At 39.7% G+C, this 22,732-nt stretch overlaps 3 protein-coding genes across 22 annotated transcripts in view; 2 read left to right on the top strand and 1 right to left on the bottom strand.

The window, feature by feature from the left end:
* Positions 1 to 22,732, bottom strand: part of LOC116712080 (NACHT, LRR and PYD domains-containing protein 3-like) — a 612,764-nt gene that overhangs the window by 456,253 nt on the left and 133,779 nt on the right. Inside the window, exon 11 of one of the 14 annotated variants that reach the window (XM_032551885.1) lies at positions 21,479 to 21,816. The exons of the other annotated variants lie outside the window; for them this stretch is intronic. Coding sequence (XP_032407776.1) covers positions 21,810 to 21,816 — 7 coding nt within the window. The 3' untranslated portion in view covers positions 21,479 to 21,809. Of the gene's footprint in view, positions 1 to 21,478; positions 21,817 to 22,732 lie in introns of those variants that run through there. 14 annotated transcript variants of the gene reach the window in all.
* Positions 575 to 7,746, top strand: acot9.1 (acyl-CoA thioesterase 9, tandem duplicate 1). Of its 4 annotated transcripts, none has more exons than XM_032552036.1 (16): positions 575 to 721; positions 1,219 to 1,313; positions 2,110 to 2,136; positions 2,458 to 2,503; positions 3,284 to 3,454; positions 3,524 to 3,561; positions 3,639 to 3,722; positions 3,800 to 3,903; positions 4,521 to 4,594; positions 5,190 to 5,257; positions 5,336 to 5,447; positions 5,537 to 5,627; positions 5,905 to 5,990; positions 6,063 to 6,150; positions 7,178 to 7,328; positions 7,413 to 7,746. In XM_032552036.1, exons 1-16 carry the CDS (start codon positions 708 to 710, stop codon positions 7,466 to 7,468), a joined length of 1,305 nt encoding a protein of 434 aa, XP_032407927.1. In that variant the 5' UTR covers positions 575 to 707; the 3' UTR covers positions 7,469 to 7,746. The 4 variants fall into 4 exon arrangements, with proteins under 4 accessions (XP_032407927.1, XP_032407928.1, XP_032407929.1 ...); XM_032552037.1 differs by having other exon boundaries at positions 575 to 725; positions 1,223 to 1,313; XM_032552038.1 differs by lacking the exon at positions 2,110 to 2,136.
* Positions 8,287 to 17,685, top strand: pdha1b (pyruvate dehydrogenase E1 subunit alpha 1b). 4 transcript variants are annotated; one of them, XM_032552030.1, is made up of 13 exons: positions 8,287 to 8,444; positions 9,535 to 9,555; positions 10,886 to 11,050; positions 12,115 to 12,180; positions 12,292 to 12,465; positions 13,315 to 13,441; positions 13,521 to 13,612; positions 13,697 to 13,789; positions 14,574 to 14,729; positions 15,104 to 15,175; positions 15,246 to 15,313; positions 15,380 to 15,488; positions 16,432 to 17,685. In XM_032552030.1, the coding sequence occupies exons 1-13, from the start codon at positions 8,385 to 8,387 to the stop codon at positions 16,594 to 16,596; spliced, it is 1,368 nt and encodes a 455-aa protein (XP_032407921.1). In that variant the 5' UTR covers positions 8,287 to 8,384; the 3' UTR covers positions 16,597 to 17,685. The 4 variants fall into 4 exon arrangements, with proteins under 4 accessions (XP_032407921.1, XP_032407922.1, XP_032407923.1 ...); XM_032552031.1 differs by lacking the exon at positions 10,886 to 11,050 and having other exon boundaries at positions 8,288 to 8,444; XM_032552032.1 differs by lacking the exons at positions 9,535 to 9,555; positions 10,886 to 11,050 and having other exon boundaries at positions 8,290 to 8,444.

The following is a 22,732-nucleotide window of genomic DNA, read 5'->3' as shown; positions in this document are numbered from 1 at the left end:
TGTAAACACAGTGATTTTGTTGGGAGCAGTGATGATTCTAGAGTCCAACAGGTGCTGAAGGGGAAGGATCTATGATCATGTGACTGATAATGTGCATTTAATGTGTCACTGAAGGAGCTCTGAGCTCAGCAGCAGCTTCATGGATGAAATGAAGACAATGTCCATCAGTGTTTTAGCTACTGTCGCCACAATAACAGTTATTTAAAATAGTAAAACTATCTGCTTGATTATTGGAATGAAATGCCATATTTTATATTATCATATTTTTCACGAGTCACTTATTTTCTAAAGTTATTTTTTATATTTAAAATGACTTTCTAATAAAAAATAATATTTCAAGATGGGTTAATCCAGCATGGTAGTGTGAATCACTAAAGATAATAGTTGTAAAAGCATAAAAATAGAAAATACTGAACGTTACAGCAATAATGCAGATAAATAGACGAAGTAAAACGTGTTATTTTGCTACAGGTGCCTGGCAGACTGTACTCAGGGCATACAAACCCATCGCTGCGCAGCGGCGCGTCGTGCGTCAGTTCAAGGCGAACGTGATGACGTGTGAACCTGGAAGCAGATGAGTTTTTTTGTCCAGTGTTCGGCAGCGCAGCGTCCTCCAGAGAAAGTCTGTAATTTCTGTCCTGTTTCGGTTCTTTTCGTCGCTCAGTCCGGACCCAGAAAGCGGTTCCGCTGTGAGCTCAGACTCCATCATGCTCTCACCGAGGTTGGTGCCGATTTAAAACTGGTTTTAACGCTTCCGCTGCGGATTTCTAACTACTGCACAGGGCTGGCTGACTCTCTGGGCTGATTACAGCGTAACAAGCTGGATGTAGAGCAGATTATTTATCTAATTTCTGGGTTTAATGATGACATATTTCTGTAAAGAAGAAGTCAGTAAAATCTGGGCGGAGGTGTTCATTAAGAGGGCGTGTCTCTGTCTCTTCATACCGACACCAGAACCGAGACCAGCAGTTCAAACAATCACAATACAGACAATTTATTCTGCTTTCAGCCCATAAACTTTTTTACTGACATTTTTCTGTTCACTCCCTGCTGGTATCTGCGGAGTTTTACTTTGTTAAACTTCAATGAAACAAATTTAACTCCATTAAATACAAAATGTAGTTTTGAAATGGTGATAAAATGATTTAAGAGTAAATCTACCCAGAACAGCCTGTACCTGTGAGTTATATTAATTTATTATTTGTCCTGTTTCTCCAGGCTCCCGGCTCTCAGGGCTGCTGCCTCCCTGACCTGCAGGTCGCTCTGCTCGGCTGCGGCCTCCAGGCCAGGCCAGGCTCCAGACATGGCCGAGGGTGAGACTGCAAACACAGATCCTTCCTAAAGATCATATTTTCCAAAGAATCGGTGAAATTGTTGCTTTTTAAACCATAAACAGTAAAAGTTATCGCTGCTCTGCTGTTTTTATGCTTCAGAGTTGATTTTAAATCGATAAAATTGTACATTTGTTGACCATCATTGATGGCAAACTATCAAAGTTTCACATAAATAAAACAATTTCAAAACAATTATGAGCGATTTCAATACAACTGCACTTCTATTTACATGAAATAGTAAATAGACAAAAACTATATACATTTTTAAATGCGTGATATAATTAAGCGACTAATAGCAAAATAAATGTTGAAATAATTTGGTTAAATTATGTTTTATGTGAGAAATTTTCACATTTCTGTATTTAAAAAAATTCCATATTTGCTTTGCTTCATAATTTATTTATTATTAAATTGATTTTATCATCTGATTGGTTAAGCTTCACACAGACCAATCAGCTCCTCTTTAGAAGGATAAGCCCCGCCCACTGAATTTAATGTTAAACCTGAACATAAATTAATGATTTATTTAAGGAATTAAGTATTATTAATGGTGATAAGAATATAATGAATCATAATAATATAATGAACACCATTATAATAATATAACCTAATAATGAGTAAATATTGAATTATTGTATATATATTTCTAGTTTTGTTCTACAGATCAAACTAATTCTCTAAAACATTTCCCTCCGTCCTCCTGAGACGAAGTAAAAATGAATTTTAGTTGTTTTTAGATGTTTAATGAGTTTTTATCTTGTTTCCTTTTCTGCAGGAAATCCACTTTTACACGTTTCAAATGGTAAATTTAAACCAGTCCTAACTACCTGAACCTCCTGAGTTTAATTCAGGTCACTTTCATTTTACTCTTAATTCCTCCTGCTTGTGTTTTTTTCCATTTTTCTGAAACTCGTCTGATTTCAGGGCTGCTTTTTAACCACGGCGTCTCTTTAAATCCCTCTTCTTTCAGCATTTTAACCTGTTTTTCTCCTTCCTGTCTGTAGTTTTCAGTTTCTTGTTGTCTGGCTGGTTTAGTGGAGAAACGGTGAAACCTTCTGCGTCCTTCACTCCTCTTCATCTTCGCTCTGGGAAACATAAATCTGACAGTTTTCTCTTGTTTCAGTGCGGAACAGGCTGAGGGAAATAGTTGGAGCTTCAACAAACTGGAGGTAAATAATTTCATTATTTATAGATCCAGTTTAACTGGTCGACACTGAAATCTGGGTTTCTGAGGTAATTTTGATTTATTTTTCTTAAAAACACTTTAAGAACTAAGAAGTAGAAAAATTTCTCTGATTTTGTGAGTCAATAAAAGTTACGTGTTACTGTTTGATGCTTTTATGGAAAATATATGATATTCTTTTGTTGTTGTTGTTTATTAGACAGGGAAAGATACTCAAGATGTAGAAAAAGTTTAAATTACATTTTATTAACATAATTTCAATGTTCTGATAAATTTGCCTGGAATCTTATTTTTTATAAACATTAATGTTTAATTTTGATCAAAAACAATTGAAATCACAGTTTAATATGTAAATGTTATTTATCTCTTTATTTAATATTTTAAATAGAATTAAATATTATATAAATAATCCAACAACATAAGAGCTAGACAAGAAAAAATAAGAATAATTAGAATAATTTTCATCATCAGTTAAAAGTTAAATTATTTTTATTAAAACAACAATCAGATTTTTTTTTTCTATAAACATTTCAAGTTACTTAAACTTTAATTGCTGTTAATGACCTTGTTTCCTTATCGACTGAAGATAAAATTTAGCTGCTTTTCATCCTTTTTTTTGTTGCCATGGCTACCTTAACAAGTAGCTTACCAAAATAAAAGCATGTAGTTTCAGTAAGCGAAGGTCTCAGTTTGTCTTTTCATTTGGATTTCTTAAAAGAAAGAATGAAATGTTGGGCCTCTGTCTTCTGTTTCTCTGTCGTCATAGCGACCACCAGCAGGCCATGGCGGAGCGCGTGTCCCTGGCGTCCATGTTGGCCAGGTCTCAGAGCCAGCTTCCCGCCAAGCGGATGAAGGACAGCTTCCTGGAGGTTCACCTTCCTCTGGGGTCGGAGCCGGCGCTGCGGGAGAAGTACCTGACCTACCACAACACCGTCAGGTAACGCAGCGCCAGCCCCCACTTCCTGCTGTTCCTCCTCTGACCTCTGACCTCTGTGTCTCTGATCAGGTTTGGGAGGATCCTGGAGGACCTGGACAGCCTGGCAGGTAAAAATAAACAATAATAATAAATATTAAATATTTTAATCAGAGACGCTGAAACGTTTCCTCCTCCTCTTCCTCAGTCCTCATTTCTTACTCTCACACCTACAACCCGGCCCTGAAGCGTTCGCCGCTCTCCATCGTCACGGCGCTGGTGGATAAGATCGGTACGAGTCGGCGGTACCGCCCGAGTCGCTGCAGGTTCTGTCGGGTCGGGTTCTGACGTTTGGTTTCCATGTTGCAGACATGAGGCAGCACGTCATCTACCCCGACTGCGACATCAAGTTCACGGGTCAGGTGACCTGGGTCGGGAAGTCGTCCATCGAGGCCAAGATGCACATGTCACAGGTGACCGACCCGGTTCTGGTCTGGTTCTGATCCGGTACTCTGGGCTTCTTCTTTAAATTTTGACTGCTTTTCTGGGATCTGACTCTGAGTCACACAGCGGCATATTAGAGCCACGGTAGAGGAAGAAAGGAGTAAGTTTGCACCAAAAAACCTCAGAAATTGTCTGGAAAAAAATTGAAAAGTCAAAAAATTAGCAGAAAAAAATCTGAATATTGAGATTAATCTCAAAAATTTTTCAGGAAACTTATGGAAATTTCTGAGTTTGAAAAGTTTAAAATTTTTCAAAGTTTCTTTCTAGAATGTGTCCAAATTTTTTATTTTTCTTTCTAGAATATTTGCAACTTTTTCAAATGTTCTTCTTGTTCAAATGTTCTTCTTGTTCAAATGTTCTTCTTAAAATTTCAGAGTTTTTTTTCCAGCAAACAAGTTCTGAGATCCGTGTCATAATTATGGATTTTGTTTCTCTTGCAAATTTTGACTTATCCAACTGAGTTTTGGTGGAAATTTCCTCCTTTTTATCTACGGTGGCTTTAATACGGTGCAGTAGAATCCAGAAGGAAAAAAATGAAGGTTTTATGGTTGTTAGAAAGTGTAAGACGTTGTTTCTCCTCCTGCAGTACCGGGACGGAGCGTACGCCCCGGTTCTGGACGCTACGTTTGTCATGGTGGCCCGAGATCCGGGCAACAAGAGGTACCGACCCAACAGCTGCTCTCTCCTTCCTATATACACATTAAACCTTTTAAAAACTGTTAAAAATAAAACTCAGAAGTGTCAAATTCCTACAACTTATAGCATAATTAGCATCATTACTTAGCTTGGCCTTTGCTTTCTTATGCAATTTGATTTTTATGTCACTTCTCTGCTCCATCTGGGATTTCTCCCATTGAACTCAATTCCTCTGGTTCAATTCCAACCAATCAGCAAACAAAATGAGACGGAATCAGAATGACGTTGATTTCTGGTGGGTAGTGCAGATCATCATGGGGTCATACAAACTCTTAAATATCTAAAATTAAAATTAAATACATTTATCTTGTAAATGTTTTTAATATCAGGAAATGTTTGAGTCACAGGCTGACATTTTCACATTTTCATTACGTTCTGTGACTTCTTACAAATTTTTAAACCAATAAACTTCCAGTTTTTTTTTTCTTACAATGTTTCTGAAAATAATCGTAAAATTTCAGAGTTTTTTTTCCAGCAAACAAAATTTTCTGCTTCTTAAAAAAAAAGTATAAATCTTCCTCTAACGCAGCTGATTGGTTCTTCTGTTTCCTGTTTCCAGAGCGGCATTTGTGAATCCGCTGGCGCCTGAAGGTCCAGAGGAAGAGAGACTCCTGCAGGAAGGAGAAGGTGAGAATCCTTCAGGTGAACTCCTGACCTGCTGGACAAACTCTCACCCTGCTCTCTTTTTCTTCTTCTTCTGTCCAGCTAATAAATCCCGTCGTGTCGAGCTCAGCACAGCGTCGCTGCTGAAAGTCGCTCCCACAAACGAAGAGCAGAAAATTATCCACGATCTGTTCCTCAACACCCTTGATGCAAAGTACGACCAGAAGTTTTTCTCCTGACTTTATTTTGAACGTTTTGTGTTTATTTTATTTGCTCTTCATGCTGCTTTGTGTCCGGTTTCAGCACAGTTAGTTTCCGCAGCAGAGTTTTGCCTCCCAACTCCGTCTGGATGGAAGACGCTAAGCTGAAAGGCCTGGAGATCTGCCACCCTCAGGTGAGACACAACACATGCTCAATGGGTGGGAAAAAGTCTCCATCTTAAGAGGTTTATTTTTAAAAAAATATTCTTTTAATATGAATTGTGTCAGTAGACCGCAAAAAATCAGTCCAGGGGCCACAAATGGCTCCCGTCCCCCACTTTGAACACCCTTTGATTGAGAGAACAGAAATAATCCTGAGTTAAAGCATGAAATGTTTAGTCTGGATTATCGTGTGGTCTTCTAACCTCCAGCTGTTTGTGAGGTGAATGTTTGTGTTTTGGTTCCGAGCAGCAGAGGAACATCTTCAACAGAATCTTCGGAGGTTTTCTCATGAGGAAAGCCTACGAGTTGGGCTGGGCCAACGCCTGCTCCTTCGGGTGAGAGATCCACTAAAATCAGAGCAGAGAAAGAGCGAGTTCAGACCTGACGCTCTGCTCTCTGTGCTGCAGAGGATGTCGGCCCAGTCTGGTGGCCGTGGATGATATTCTGTTCCAGAAACCCGTCGAGATCGGATCGTTGCTGATGCTCTCATCGCAGGTCAGACGCACGACGCTAAAGAGTTTTACAGCTGAGGATCCAGATCTAATCCTGGATTCCTACCTGTTAAAAACATAACGAGGTTGTTGATTAAATCTGCATTTAATGAGATTCATTAATATTAACAACAAGAAAAGCATGAAAATAAGAACTTATTGCAAAAACACAAAATATTACCAAGTATTTTCTTTGTTTAGTTTCTAACGTAAAGATCTCAGTTCACTTGAAATAAGATAAAACTAAGTTACAAGTAACGTTTCATCAAGATGTAGGAGCTTGTTTTAAGTCAATAATTCCTTAAATATTAGTTCAACTGTCAGATTATTTAATTTATATAAAGATATTTTCCCATAATTTACCAGTGGAACCAGGACTTTTTCAACAATATTAAGGAACTATTGACCTAAAGAAAATCTCCTGCATCTTGATGAAATGTTATTGTAAGTTTTTCAGCACTAGAAACAAAACAAAACTACTTTAGGATTTAGTGGTTTTCAGTGCAGAACCTCCAACTGTCTTTCACCAAAAGCAACATAAAAAGCTACATTATGTTTTATAAACTCATGTTTGTCGTTGTGGCCGTTGATTCGGGTTATAAAAGTCGGGGGCTTGTCTGGGATTTAAACACATTAGATGACATCATGGTAAAGTATAATTGTATGTTTATTGCAAATTTTCCACAAAAATGGTAAAAACCGTTGGGTATGTGTTGCTAACTCCTACCTGCAGGTGGCAGTGTTTCCTGCCTCAGCCTGGCTTGATGTGAAGTTAAAGTTTGTGGTTGATATGATTAGCAACAGAAATTGAGCTATTTAAGTTCTTCAAAGAATTGAAATGTGTGTAAATTTTTTTTCCAATATTCTTCTCCTATTTGCAGATTTTGGAAGAGATTTGAGGGGAAAATATTGGAAATATTTCCAAAGTAGCACCACTTAAATCTGTGATTTCATTGCAGAAAGTCACTAAATCAATCAGGAAATCTTCATAAATGAGTCGTCATTATTTTGTTTTTGTTCCTGTGTTTCAGGTCTGTTACACCCAGGGGAAGTACATCCAGGTCAGAGTTCACAGCGAGGTGTTTGACCCGCTGACCCGGCAGCACAGCACCACCAACATCTTCCACTACACCTTCGCTTCGGACCGCGACGTTCCCAGCGTCATTCCCCAGACATACGGAGGTGAGCCGGTTCTGGTTCTGGTTCTGGTTCTGGTTTTACCGGCCGCTTCGCCGCGGATCTGACTGGAGTTTGTTTGTTTTCCAGAGTCGATGCTCTACCTGGACGGGAAAAGACACTTTAACCAAACCCTGGAGTCCTGATGGGTCAGAAACGAGCCGCAGCAACAAACCACAGGAAGCTTTCATGTCAAACAACGAATGAAATTAAAATACTTCATGCCAAAGTTTTACAAACGTTTAAGCTTTTTGTTAGTATTTTTTTAGCGTCTCACCTATAGAAAAATAACTATCATGAATCATCTACATGCTGTTACATTTATTATGCTATACTGACACGTTTACGCACAAATCGCTTTACTTTGTTTCTGCATGTGTTGGCACAAGATTTAATGCCAAGAATAAATTTATATTTAGCTCAATTACAGTCGTTCCTGTTTTTAATTTCATCTTAACAACCTGTTTCTTTCCTTTAGATTTTTAAAATCACATTATTGTGACATTTCTGCAAAATTAAAACTAAGCTATCATTTTGTTTTATTTTTCATAAATTTTTCCTTTCAATATTTTTACTTTTGATTGGTAGTTTATGAATTTTCCTCAGCCAGGTTGTTTTGTATGTTTTCATCAGAAGATCAGGGATCTGCAGCTCTGGAGCTACAAGTGGCTCATTTGCTTCCTTATTATGGTAAATTCTAAAATTTTGCATTTGTCTTGTTCTGTGTCCCCATTAAAAAACAAAACACTGACAAATGTGGCCTAAAGTTAAGATTGAGTAGTAGGGTCATTGTGGATAGAAAAAAATAAAAACAGTAAATTTCCGTTTTAAATAAAATCCAGAAGTTTTGTGATTCTATTTATGAAACGTCAAATTTCTTGTTTTATCCATTTATGTGTAGATTTAAGTCGTGGATGTTAAAAAATAAATTGTCTTCCCGCTCTATTTAGATCGGAACCTTTATTTAAAGACTCCAGTTTCCAGTCGAACCTTAAGAACGCGGACCTTAGCCGCTAGCAGCAGCAGTTAATCCTCTCGTCAGTCACCTCGTCCTTCACTAGGATGAAAACCATGTTGGCGATCATTTCTAACGCACTGTGCCGGATCACAGGGAGGAGTGCGGTGAGTGGTTGGACTCTAGTTCGGAGGATCCGGACGGAACCGGTTCATACTAACCGGTAGCTGACCTTGTTAGCAGTAGCTAATGTTTCCTGTAGTTATGTGATGCTATTTCTGCTCGGATATTGCTTTCTGAACACGTGTTTCATGTCAGGGTAACTTGGTGGGTTCTTTGGTGTGGTTTTTAGTTTTTTTTCTGTCTGTAATGTGAATAATTTTCTGTGTTTGTGGTGATTTGCCTTCCTCTAAGCAGCTTGTCCTGATAGAGATGCTCTGATATAACCATCGGTGACGCGCTTGTTACTCAAAATGCAGCTAAAGTTTTAGGAGGTTGAAGCAATTTTCATCTCTGAATCACATAATCATCTTTTAACAAAGGAAATTTACTTAAATGTTGAATGGAACTTCAGTTTATGGTTGGAAACATTCAGTTACTTGATTAAATTATATTTTGTCAGTTGGGTCGGATGAAGCTCTTAATGCTGAACTGAATAATGAAGTTTATTCATAAAAATTAACTAACTTGTTTCATCCTGAGCTGCTTTATTATTGTAAACTATTCCAGATGAGATCATTTATTAAACAGGATTCTTGCTCTGTGCAGTAAGTTTTTAAAGTTTTAAGTTTAGAAACTTAAATATGTCTGATTCACTAGTGACATGTTTAATATTTATCCAAATGGATAAACTTGATCTCCCGCACGCTGTTTATGAAGCTGATCATTTGGACGTTATGAAGAAATAATGTTCCACACAATCAGTGCATCTCTATCAGTAGTGAACCTGAACGCAGCACGTAAAGGTTAATCTTATGGGGCGTTCAGGGACAGCAGGTTTCTACAGACTCTAGAAATGAACCCAAACATCAGTCGGGTTTAATTCTGATACTGATTTTGACCTTTGAACCTTAAAACACAAACAAACAGAGTCTGACTGTAGGAACCTTGTTGTTGTTGCTTTTTTCCTCCAGTTTTCTCTCCTCCTCCTGCTCTGCCACCTTCAGTCTTCACAAACTCAACAACCCCCCATTCATTTGTTGCTTCTCTCCCTCCTCTTCCTCACCTTCCTCCCCCACCCCTGCACCTGAACCGTAGGGAGAGCAAACCGTGTCGGAGGTAAGCAGCTGCTGACGTTTGGTCCCACACTTCCTCCCCTCTGCAGTGACCAGGTTTATCTCCACTGTTTTTATTCCTCTAATTGCTAGATTTGCCTTCCTCTTCGCTGTGTTTACGTTTAGTTTCCAGGATTTAACTCAACGGCACTCCTCTGAGTGACTGAAGCTGATTTTAGTCATTCAGTTATAAAAAGATTAATAAATAAATCTGTACATCCCTAAAAATAGTTCTTATGACTTGTTTTATGCTAACTACTTAATAATTATTGCAGTAATTTATTCAACAACAACAACCAGTTGGTTTCCAAAGAAAGTTGAAATTACTATAATGTAAAAATTATTTCACAGAAGTAATGATAAAAATGTTTCCAATTATTTTTACTGGAAATAATTGCTCTAAATGAATCCACTGGCATCTTATAAAGGTTAATATTTTTATTCTATCATGTCTGTTACTAGAGTTTAGAAAAGCTTTTCTTATTATATTGTTTTGTAAGATTTTGAAATCTGTGATCAGAAAAAAATAAAAGCTAAAACCTACAATCAATAAGACAATTACAAAAGAAAAATGCTACAACCTGAGCCCATAGAAAACCTCACAAAAACAAGTACAAAACTCCACTAACTCGCTCCACAACACAGAAGTCCTCCAGACCACTAGGGGGAGTCTAGAGTCAGTAATTATCTACTTAAATATGCTGCTATTCTATAAAATTGTAAGACATTAAGTAGAAACCAGCTTTTCTTGTGGACATCCTGTCTTTACTGAGAGTTTGATGATGATCGACGCCCTCTAGTGGTCTGGAGGACTTCTGCGTTTATGGAGCGAGGTTGCAACGTTTTATATTTGCTGTTTTCGTATTTGCAGCATTTGTTTTAACCCGTCAGCCGTCATTGTTTTAATGACAAACAGCCTAAAATATCAAGTAAAACCCTTCATTATATGATCACATAAAGCTGCACCATATATTGTCGTTTAAATATTTACATTGGATATTTAGCCAAGCGGGCAGAAGAATATGCTAGACACAAATAAGATTACCCAGAATGCAGCAGGTTAGAGTGATGGATCAGAGATGAGGAGGAAAGAAGATGATCTTTGCAGTATTTTGCTTAGATTTGAGGCTTTTTCATTGTTGATTTAAAGTTGAGATTAGTGAAGATTAGAGATTAAATATCAGAAATTGGCTGGACTATAAATGAAGTTGTTTGTGTTCCCAGCAGCAGTCCAGATTTAGTTTCTCAGTTTTAGCCTCCAGTTTCCTAACCTGTAGGCTCTAGCGCCCCCTGGCTGTGCTCAGCTCTGATTGGTTGGCTCCTTTGTTCCCCAGCTGCTGATTGGCCTGTCAGAATATGTCAATCTGACGTCTCCTCCAGCGGCGGCGCCCGTTCCCCCACAGGCCCGGCGGCTCCCACCCAAACCACCACCAGTACGACCAGCAGCAGGCGGCGCCGCCCAGTTAGTGAGCAGCCGGACGGACGGACCGGACCGACCCGTAAGAACCTCCTGCTGCTCCTGTTCTGTCTGGCTGCTCACTAACTGGGCCGGGGAACCTAAGAAGAACTTCTGCATGACTAGAAACATTTATTACGAAAAAACTAACCCTGCTGGTCTGAAATGACTAAATACTATAAACGGATTTTATTTTACCATAAATTTAACCATGAAACAAAATGGCTGCTTAGTTCTGCAGTATTTGTTTTGAAAATGAAGTGATTTATTCTATGAAAAACTTCAAATTCATTTAAATGGAATCAAATGGCATCTTAGGTTTTAAAATTGATTCAAATACCTGCTGGAATCGATCTGGTTCAGTTCTTTTAGAGCAAATATCACATAAATAAAACCAGAGGCGTGAAATGAGACGACTGAAGTGAAAAGTTGATTCATCTGATGGTGAATGTTGATTAAAACCATCCAGTACCTGCTGGGGGCGCTAGAGACCACATTAATGTCACAACAGTCGCTGTGTGGAGGAAAAAGAATCAATAAAGATTTTAAGGTTCAATTATTTTAGATGTGAGGTAAAAGTAGGAAGGATATTTTAAACCATTCAGGCCTTTTTACCAATCATTATTAGTTTTATTTTATATTTTTAGGCCACTGGAAGCTGGAGAAAACAAATGGTCCGAGCCGACGTCCTGGTGGAACGCCACCACTGATGATATCTGGCTCTTTAAATCAATCTGTGCAAATGTATTTTATATCTAAAAGAAGACAAGCTAGCAGAAGTGCCTAAATGTTCACTTTTTCTAAACGTTTACTTGAATAATTAATCTATTAAATTTATTTCTCAGATGTTTATTTCCAACAAACTGGACAGAAACTGAAGGCTGAGGATTTGTTGGTTCTCCTGCCCTGTTGCTGCCTTCAGTGTAATCTGTGTGTAGCTGCAGCCAAACCCAAACCTGGACCCGCCCAGCCCAGTCTGTCGTATCCCAGTACCCCCCACTGTGAAGAGGAAGGCAGCCTAGCGCTGCTCAGTGCGGTCGATCCGTTTGCTCTGATCTGTAATCCTGCTGTCATCCGATGAGCTAATCGAGCGTTGATCTGTTTCAGGGCGCCAGAGTCGTCGCCTCCCGCTCCTTATCTGACTTCACTCCTCAGGCGACCTTTGACATCAAGGTGAGAAGGAGCCAGTCGCCCTCTGACATCGGTCTCTTCTGTAATTTACCAAATTAAGGGAGGAAATGTTTCTGGGACAGATTGTGTTGTGAAAACGTCTCTTCTCTGTAGAAATGCGACGTGCACCGGCTGGAGGCGGGGCCTCCTGTGAAGGCGGAGCTAACGCGGGAGCAGGGCCTGCAGTATTACCGCACCATGCAGATGGTGCGGCGCATGGAGCTGAAAGCCGACCAGCTCTACAAGCAGAAGATCATCCGGGGTTTCTGCCACCTCTATGATGGACAGGTACGTCAGACTCTGTTCCAATGAGAACCAAAACTGTTACATTTGTTACAGTTTTCTCACTGCACTGAGTCAAACCAACCAAATAATTTGGGTAACAGTTCCACTCCTCACCTGTGGGGGCGCTGCACCAAGAACCACTGAAGGAAATGATGCAAAAACTTCTGAAGACACTGAGAGCAACTTCCTTCTTCACCAAATGGAAACAAAAATGGAGCGTCGTCAGATTTTAGCGACATATTTTCATCTAACCATGAGAGCCATTTCTCCTGCCAGCGCTAGGCTAGTTTGTTTTGGTTGTATTTACCCAGAATGCCCTGCGCTGTAGTCCACTTCCTGGCGTTCACATGCATTTGAACTGATCCAGAGTTCACTTCAACCGAACCCAGACCGAGGTCTGTAGACGACCAGAGTTTGATTAGAATTCACACGTCAAAAAAACGAACTGAACTTTCTAGACCAACAAACTGGAGTTGGATTAAATTGGATTAAACAGAACTGGTGTGAATGAAATAATCTGGTCTGACATCAGCAATAACCTTTAAGGCTATGGGAGGCGTTGAAAAGCACTTTCTAACCTAAACATAGTTCTCATGTGACATCACAGTTCCAGAAACTTCGTGGCTGACGGCCATCTTGGTAGGTGTCCTTAACTGTCATGAGGGTTGCTATGACAACAATGGGCCACGAGCTTAGCATTAGTGAATAAATTGGGTTCCATTTAAAAATTTACACATTTACTGTTGCATGACTAGGTTTAGCAATGGCCTAGTCAAAGTTCATGATGTGAAGGGATGTTTCTGAAGCTCAGAGTGGTTCTGGATGTTGGAGTAACGTCATTTCTGCCCACAGGAAGCGTGTGCTGCCGGAATCGAAGCCGCCATCAACCCATCGGATCACCTGATCACGGCGTACCGAGCGCATGGCTACACCTACACCCGCGGCGTCTCCGTCAGAGAGATCCTGGCCGAGCTCACAGGTGAGGCTGGCGAGGCGCCGACCCACCCGGGTCCGCCTGGTTCTGGTGGCTGACACCGTGTTCTGTCTGCTCCGTTCAGGTCGCATAGGGGGCGTGGCCAAAGGGAAGGGCGGCTCCATGCACATGTACGCGCCTCACTTCTACGGCGGCAACGGGATCGTAGGCGCTCAGGTAGCTACAGGAAGTTAGCGTGAGGCTCCTCCACCTGTCTGATGATGTCACCGGCTGATGATGTCACCTGTGTGACCCGTCCAGGTGCCGCTGGGCGCCGGCATCGCTCTGGCCTGCCAGTACCAAGGAAACAACCAGATCTGTGTGACGTTGTACGGCGACGGAGCCGCAAACCAGGTGAGGAAAAAACAACTTCCTGTTTTTCTAAAACCCAGTTCAGGTCATGAAGGTCGTGTTAAATTTACTGTAAAGGTTTATAGAAGAAAAACGTGAATTTGATGCACAAACCTGAACTTAACGCAGATTTAATCTGATTCATATGAGGTCAGAAATATTCATACAGGAACAAGTATTTACAACCAGACATGATGGTAGAACTAAACCGTAATACAAGAAAAACTATTTAGTAATACAAGAAAAGTAGTAATATGAGAAACGTTATAGTAATGGGAGACAAAAAGTGGTAGTAATTATGTTATATTTTTTTGTCTTTCGTTGTAATTCAAGAAAAATCAGTGATAAGAGAATTAAGCCATATGAGACAATAACTTTAATAATACAGAAGTTGTAGTAATTTGAAAAAGAAAATAGTTTTATGACTAGAAAAGGTTGTTTTTTATATGAGTTTTTATAATTGTTCTCATAATAATTTTCTTTTCTTAGCCTGTCCTTAATACTCATCATAATTTTGTTCAGTTTATAAATGTTCATTTTTATTTGCACATATCCGTTTAAAGATCCTCAGTGAAAAACATGTTTATACATTTTGTTAGTATTATTACTTGGTTCTGAAAATCGATCTAATAACTGGGAGTTCAGGTTTGTTTGTGTAAAATCTGACTGTTGGTGAATAACTAACGGTAAACTGTTCCTGATTAGTTAGTTTAAGTCAGTTGGAGTTCAGTTTCTGGATTATTTTAGCAGCTGAGTGTTAATTTAACATCTTGTGTGACGTCATCAGGGTCAGCTGTTTGAGTCCTTCAACATGGCCGCCCTCTGGAAGCTGCCGTGCGTCTTCATCTGTGAGAACAACAAGTACGGCATGGGGACGTCGGTGGAGCGGGCGTCGGCCAGCACCGACTACTACAAGCGGGGCGACTTCATCCCCGGACTCAGAGTGAGGCTCAGACTGGGGCGTTAGCATGGTGTTAGCACTGCATTAGCATGGTGTTAGCGCTGCATTAGCATGGTGTTAGCGCTGCGTTAGCATGGTGTTAGCGCTGCATTAGCATGGTGTTAGCGCTGCGTTAGGGTGGTGGTCCCTGGCGGCAGCGGCGGCGTTGGGCCGTACGCCGCGGCCGCCGCCCTCTGGACCCAGATTACATCAGGACTCGTCGCTGCGGCGCCGTCCTGGCAGCTGCAGGTGTGAGCATGCGTCCAGCCGTCCGCTGCTCATGTATGATGCTGCACACAGTCCGTCCGGGAAACGCTCGGGTTCGCCGTGATGCCGCGGGGTGGGACGCTGCGTAAGTGACGCTGTTTTCTCTGCAGGTGGACGGGATGGACGTGCTGTGCGTCAGAGAGGCGGCGAAGTTCGCTGCAGATCACTGCAGAGCTGGGAAGGTGAGTTAAACTCTTCTTCTTCAGCTGCTGCTGTCAGGCGCGGTGAAGTCACTTCCTGTTTGTTTTCCAGGGGCCAATCATCATGGAGCTGCAGACCTACCGTTACCATGGACACAGCATGAGTGACCCGGGCGTCAGGTGAGTCCCAGATCCACGGAGAGTCTGCCAGTGAGTTTGTTTTGTTCACCATGTGCCGCTGTGCAGCTACCGGACCCGGGAGGAGATCCAGGAGGTCCGCAGTAAGAGCGACCCGATCTCCCTGCTGAAGGAGCGACTGCTCAGCAACAACATGGCGTCAGTCGAGGAGCTCAAGGTAGGGAGGGTTGCCATGGACACACAGTTACGACCTTTTCACTGCACAAGTTTTGTCAACAACAGAAAAGTTGTAATATGAAAAAAATCTTAATAATATGAGAAGTTGTATTAATATAAAAAAACTCGTATGATAAGTCCTTATTTGAGAAATCGTTGTAATACCAGAAAAATTTGTAATATAAGTATCTTATTCTTATCGACCCAATTCCGATTTTTTTCAGTCAAATGAAATTCAGATTTGTTCCATTTTATGTGGAGCAAAATCATTCATGTGTATTTAATCCAACTTTTACTTTTACATCATTGAGACGAGATGAGATTCTGTTCCAGGAGAATCTCTGCACCAACACTTAGCTTTCATTAATCAGGTTCCCTCAGATTAAGATCTGATCATGATGCTGCCGGCTACCGTTGCTAAGCAACGTTGTCCGTAGACGGCAGCAGCCGTTTTTACTTTCATAAACGTTGTTCTGGTCTTGCGGGTCACATTATTGCAACAAGGACCCAGTGTTTACATCCGGAGACAGACAGTCTACGATCTCCATGGTGATTGCTGCTGGCTTTCCTCCTTGGCTTTGTGCTAAAACATCTGGAGGCTCCAGAGCAGCAAAACACCTGAACATCTGGATTTAGATGCTGATCCTGATCAGTTGGTCTATTTTAATCTTGTGAAATCAGTCGGTTGATTGGTTCTGTTGAACAGTTTCTTCTTTTCTGGTTCAGTTCATGCGTAACGTTGTGTTTCTGTAAGTAGAAAACAGGAACCGGCTTCGTTTTGTTGATCATAAAATCAGGAAATTTTGAAATCCAGAAACCTCAACAGCTTGGAACGTTTTTATTTTGCTTCAGATGCTGCAACACGTTTCCAGTTTTACTGGGAAGAAATTCTCTGAAAATATGAAAAACTTGCAGGACCTGATGGAAATCTTCTCCTGTTTCAGGAAATCGACATCCAGATCCGTAAGGAGGTGGAGGAGGCGGCTCAGTTCGCGACCTCTGACCCCGAGCCGCCGCTGGAGGAACTCTGCAACCATATTTTCTCCAACAACCCGCCGCTGGAGGTCCGCGGGACGAACCCCTGGTCCAAACTGAAATCCATCAGCTAAAACGTCCCGACTGTGAATCAAACCTGCCAGTATTTATTTACCTGAAACTGTTTTTAATAGGAATCTAAATTATTTAATGAGCTGAGAGTCGGACCAGGCTGCTAGCGGCGCAGAAACACAAACATTAGCTTTTCATCTGAACGCGCCGTCCTGCAAACAAACGCACAACTACAAGGTTTCATTTCCGACCCGCCGACCCGAATCCAACATCCTGCTGGAATTTTAAAAAGTTATTAAATTTGAAAGAATGGGAGCAATGTTGGAAAATTTGCAGCATCATTCTTGAGTCACAAGGTCACGTCAAAGTACGCAGAATCAGTTTAAAGGAGCTGAGCACTACAAAAACAGAACACTAACTTATTTCTAGTTTTCTGTAAAAATGGGTCGAATTTTCACTTTTCTGACGCCGTATTAGAGCAATTGTACAACAAAAAGAAGTTTCTAGAAAAAAGTGAAATTCTGTGATTAATCTCTGAAATATTCAATTTTTCAAACTCAAATTTATTAATCTCAGAAATTGAGTTTTTTCCTCCTTGAAAATTCATTAATCTGAGATTTTCAGTTTTTTCTTGCAAATTTCTGAGATTAATCACAAAATTTCAGCTTTTCTCTAAAATTTAAAATCAGAATTGTACAACTTTTCAAACTCAGAATTTATATATATATATATAAAAATTCTGAGATTAATCTCAAAATGTTAGTTTTTTCTCTGAAATTGACTCTTTTTTTCTATTTACGGTGTTTCCTGACACGCTGGTCCTATTTCCTCTGTAATGAGGTTAAAATCTGAATATTTTTGTTATTTTAAGACGTTTCCACTCTTCATTTTGTTGTTGGAGATATAAAATCTGACGCTGTGTGTTTCTGTATGTTTAGAGCTTTACATTCTCTCTATGCATTCAGTTTATAAAAACGTTAAAAATCTGTTTTTATGGACGGACTGTAAGAATTTGTAGTTTGAATTATCTGAGGTTCTTCATGAATTTACTTTTATTTCTTGAACTTGTACAGAAAGTTTTCTTATTTATGATGTTTTGAGAAATGTAACTGAGCCACTGAGGTATTATGAAATAAATTATGATGAAAGTGTTTTTGTTTCAGAGATTTTTTTTTGTTCAGATTTTGTGTAGATCAAACAATTTCAGCTTTGAGCTGAATGATAGTTTTAGGGCTGGTTGTTCCGTCCTCCACCAGCAGGTGTCGCTGTGAGACTGATTAACATCTGGTTTTTGATGGAATGAAATAAAACAGATTTTTAAATTGAAAAGTAATGCTGACTCATGATTGGAGTTTGATTTTAGAAAAACGTAAAAACAAGTTATGAACAAGAGGATCAATAATTATTGTTTTCTAAAGTTATAAATAAACTAGAAATTTCTGATATAAATGAACTAGAAAAGCTGCCCGTAATGATGTCTTGATTACTATGGAAAGTTGAGTGGAAGGAAAAGGTATGGTCCAGAAGGTTGGGAGAACCAGAACCTTTAGATCAGGGGTCTCAAACTCCACTCCTTGAGGGCCGCAGTCCTGCAACTTTAAAATGTCTCTGCTGCACCACCTGAACAGAATAATTAGGTCATTAAGGCTCTGGAAAACTGATCCACACAAGGAGGAGGTCATTAAGTCATTTCATTCCAGTGTTTTGTACCTGTGGCACATCTAAAAACTGCAGGCAGCGGCCCTTGAGGACTGGAGTTTGAGACCCCTGCTTTAGATATTGTGAAGCAAATCTGTAGAGGTTTGAACAATTTAAATGTTCAAGTATTTAAATTAGAGCAGTTGGGTTGTCTGATGCTACAGTTTGAACTTCCAACTCAAAGTGTGAAAACCTTTCAAACTTTGACTTTGGGTTCCAATATGGCCGCTCCCTGCATCAGCAATAGTAAGCTGTAACAACACGTCTAAAATCAATTTGACAAATTGCCTGCAGCTCTAAACTGAACAAATTAAACGTGGTGGAAAGCACAGCGTGAAGCGATGTTCATAAGAAACTACGAAGAACGACTGAGCGCCGCCATGTTGGAAGCTTGACTTCTCAGATTACGCTAACTGGAATGTCGCTAACTTGGGTTTGATGTCAAACTCAGCTCAGGTAACTGGAACGCAGAAACAGCAATTCATCAATTTATTTTCTTCCCAGTTAGACTTTCTTACTAATGACTAAGTTATGGATTTATAAAATTCAAGACGTCAGTTAAAAACTTTTATTTAATGTTACTGAATGAATTAAATCAATAACCTATATAAATACTAAACATTATATTTAAGGACTAAGATTCTATGTCTGTTTCTGGAATGTGTACTTTGTGTGAGATGCTTGCAGGAAGCAATAAGTGCCCAATTGGGAGCAAATACCAGCCGGCCTGGAGCCAAACTGAGAACTGACCTGCAGGAAAAATAACAAAAGGCTAAGGGTCAAAGTTTATGACTCAGACATGGAAACTGCACTTGAGACCACAGATGCACAAAAGGCAGAAAACTTCATTCTATTAGAAAATATTTATGACTGTGTGTTGGCAGCTGGGTTTCTGTTTTGCCCTCCCCTATGTCAAGAAAACTGGCATGGGGTTGTGAGATCATTCCAGGTGCACGCAGAAAAGGTGCATAAAGGCCTGAGAAAAATACAGCAATCTTGTGATTTGATTATAATAATAATTAATTGTATATGTAGGATATGGATATAAGTAATCACTGAATAACATTCTGAAATGTATGTCTGAGTAATGATCTGTAACGACAACAACAATGAAATGATTATGTCTGATGATTATAATAAGTGAAAGATGTGATTTATTGTTAATGATTATCAAAAGCTGTGATGATTTAAAATCAATTTCATAGTAATACAGGTTGAATGTGCCTAATGAATAGTAACAGATAATATAGTGAGTTAGAGAAAGAAGAGGAAGGAATTTATGGGTGAGGTCCTGATAACAGGAAATGTCGCAAGCGGTTCTGAACAGATGGCCAGAGCGCACAGGATGGGTGGTATGGTGAAGTTGGCTAAGATCAACAAGGGTTGGGGAAGAACGGGACTTTCCACACTAGTCAGCAGACAGGAGGGGCCACCGGGGCTTTTCAGCAGATGTTCAGGAAGTCACGTAGACCGAACACTCTACATACACACATATGGTGGAGAAGTGTATAAAAACAGGCTGAAAAGAGGAACCAACCGTTCCTAGTCCGTCGGCGTCGAAGAAGAGACAACACGAAGGAGCAGATTGAGCAACGGACCGCACTTCAGAACCACGGGGGAGCTCGGACTTCACGCCGCTAAGAAAGGACTGGATCCCGCCGCCTCAGCCCTGGTTCTTTATTCGACCGACGGTCTCGTCTCAACCCAACAATTTCAAACTCTGCAACAAGACTTGGAGGAAGGACAAAGATCCCTAAGGGACAAGGAACTGGGTTTTGCAAAAGGATTCGGACCCGTTCTGCTTTGTTTCCTTCCTAAGGAGGATTTTTCCACACAGGGCAAAGGCCTCGACCAAGGATGTTAGAAACTCCTGTTGTCAGAAGATCTACCATTGTCTGGGTATGAGTTGAATCTGCTTCCCAAAATTCCATCTTAGAACGTGCGACATAAGATAGGGAAAGGAGACAGGGTAGTAGGATTGTACATGCAAATTTTATTACACTGTTTTTGAATTATATACAATTGATTATTGATTTGTATGTCGCATATCCCTGCTTAAGCGTGCTTAATAAATTCATACTATAAAATTCTAATGAGGTTGGTGGACATTGGAATCAATAGAGTCATTTGACTATTCTTCAGTTCTTTTAATTAAGGTAAAACTAATGCACATGATTCCAGGTAGAAGGAGGCTTCATAATTTCCTTTGGTGAGTGTAAATAATGACCCTGGGACTTACATCCAAGTCACTAAATCTAATCTAGCCGGTTTCAAGAGCGAGTTATATGATAGGAAGCGAGCTACCGTTAACAGAAGTGGTTATTGGAATTATGCAGCTGCGAGGGCTACTCAGCTGATTGTTTCTTAACTGTAAAGGGTCATAACTTCTGGATTGGAGGTAGTTAGAGCTAGACGAATCGCTTTCGCCACCAGTTTGAACAGATTATCTCTCATAGATCTCCTTTAGGGTAATACCCAGGTCTTAGAGATTTTCCGGACCTGTTAGACAGAGAACTGGTCAGTAGTCAGCCCAGGAGAGTTGTGAGGAAAGGGCGGGGCTGGCTATTGCGTAATAACAGACACCTAATTAATAATAAAAAAATCCTAATCGTCTTTCGTTCAAATAAACAACCTTAAACTTATAAACAGTGGAGGTTAATATACTAGTGAATCTGACAGCAGATTAATTCATGTTACTATTTTCTGATCCACAACTTTTTATTTAAACAGAAAAAAACATGAACAACAGATCAATAATTAATATAATAACATTTGTAGTGTCTGGAAAGTATGTGAACAAAATGTTAACATGCAAATTATTTATACTAATATCTTAGAAGATCCTTAATTAGTTTCAATTATAGTTAACTTCCTGTTTGAGTTCTGATGCTTTTGTTTTGAAGGGACAATTTATCATTTAACTGTCGGCATAAAAGCAGCTTAATGACAATCAAAAGACAGAAGATAAATTATAAAGGAGCATAAAAATGTATCTTATTTGCAGCCACCTGTAAAGAGACAAAATGTATATTAATAATGTAAATAAGTATTTGTTCTAAATATTGTATTTAAAGTTAATTTACATTGTACATGTTATTTTCAGTTATATTAAAATTCATCAGTAAAGTATGTTATAACTAATTGACTTGATTAAAATACCCGAGTTTCTTTAATACCCTAAAAACTGCAATGGTCTATTAAAGGCCTTTCAAACTGAATTCAAATGAAGCAAACATGCAGCCTGGAAACGGCTGAACTGAAATATGTTTCATATTTCTGCTTCCAGGATGAAAATGAACCAGAGAAAAATGATGAACTTTAAAAACTGAATCAAGTTCAGATCAAAACTCCATGAAGCCTCTAAATGGAGCCGAGTTACAATTTCATCTTCATCGATCCAAAGAGAAAATCAATATCAGATATAAAATGACAGACAGGAGGAAATAAACAGGATGGAAATCATTCAGGTCAAAGGTCATCATGGTCCAGTCAGAGTCTCTTTAGACTCAAACTGCTGCAGCTTCAACCTCTGAGGATCATCAGGAAACAGAGAAGATTCTCTTCTTTACAGAGAACATCAGATCCTGCAGAGAGAAGAAAGATGCAGAAATCAGATCAGTGAGTTTCCAGCTTCTCTCCAGCAGCAGTCAGAAACAACACTCATCTTCACACCAACACAAACACAGGAACACAGCAAGCTGCTGCTCCTCTGATTGGCTGATTGCTGTTTCTGTGTCCAATCAGGAAGCCTGAACCATTCTCCTCCCACTAAGAAGCTGCAGCTTTACTGGGAACACTGGATCTTTGATTTGATAGGAACTGGTTTAGTTCAATATGCTGACAGCAGCTGGAATCACTGCAAACATTTACTTACTGAACATCTTTTGCAAAACGCTTCAGCTGCTGAACATCTGAATCTTTAAGGTTGTTTCTGCTCAGGTTCAGTTCAGTCAGATGTTGGTTGGACTTCAGAGCTGAGACCAGAGAAGAACAGCTGATCTTTGACAACCTGCATTTCTCCAATCTGAATAAAGAATAAAAGATGTGAGCTGAAGCCAACAGGATGCAGGTTAAAACTGAAATATGAACAAATTAATAATAAAAATGTAGAAATTTAATTTCACTGAATGTAAAAGTCCCAGAAACATGATGAACTGATGTTTAATATTTGATCCAGTAAAACTGGTTTCTAGAGTCCAAACCAGCAGAACCAGAACATGTTATTATGATGTGTTGTTAGAATATTTCAGTCGGGCCTTCAGTGGTACTGGTCAGGAATTAAAATGGACTTTAAGAACCAAAGTGTGACATTAGAGCTATTAATAAATGCTGCAGTGATTGAATGGAAGCAGCTCATTTCCACAGTGACCTTTAACCTTCTATTGAGTGGAACTGAGTGATTTATCTGAAGGATCAACAGCTGCAATAATTACACTTCACTCATTCATAAACACATGAACACATGAGTGGAAACTGAACTGATTCTACCTTTTATATTGT

Source organism: Xiphophorus hellerii, chromosome 21 (assembly GCF_003331165.1).
Source record: "Xiphophorus hellerii strain 12219 chromosome 21, Xiphophorus_hellerii-4.1, whole genome shotgun sequence".
Taxonomy (NCBI): domain Eukaryota; kingdom Metazoa; phylum Chordata; class Actinopteri; order Cyprinodontiformes; family Poeciliidae; genus Xiphophorus; species Xiphophorus hellerii.
This window is presented reverse-complemented; position numbering and strand designations above follow the sequence as displayed.

What these genes read in the sequence shown, in the direction of transcription:
- acot9.1 (XM_032552036.1), top strand. An exon ending in GGCTCCAGACATGGCCGAGG is followed by an intron (nt 1,314 to 2,109) that starts GTGAGACTGCAA and finishes CCTTTTCTGCAG; the next exon opens with GAAATCCACTTTTACACGTT. An exon ending in ACTCCTGCAGGAAGGAGAAG is followed by an intron (nt 5,258 to 5,335) that starts GTGAGAATCCTT and finishes TCTTCTGTCCAG; the next exon opens with CTAATAAATCCCGTCGTGTC.
- pdha1b (XM_032552030.1), top strand. Translation starts at nt 8,385, where the DNA reads ATGAAAACCATGTTGGCGATCATTTCTAACGCACTGTGCCGGATCACA. An exon ending in GAGAGCAAACCGTGTCGGAG is followed by an intron (nt 9,556 to 10,885) that starts GTAAGCAGCTGC and finishes TTTGTTCCCCAG; the next exon opens with CTGCTGATTGGCCTGTCAGA. An exon ending in AGGCGACCTTTGACATCAAG is followed by an intron (nt 12,181 to 12,291) that starts GTGAGAAGGAGC and finishes TCTTCTCTGTAG; the next exon opens with AAATGCGACGTGCACCGGCT.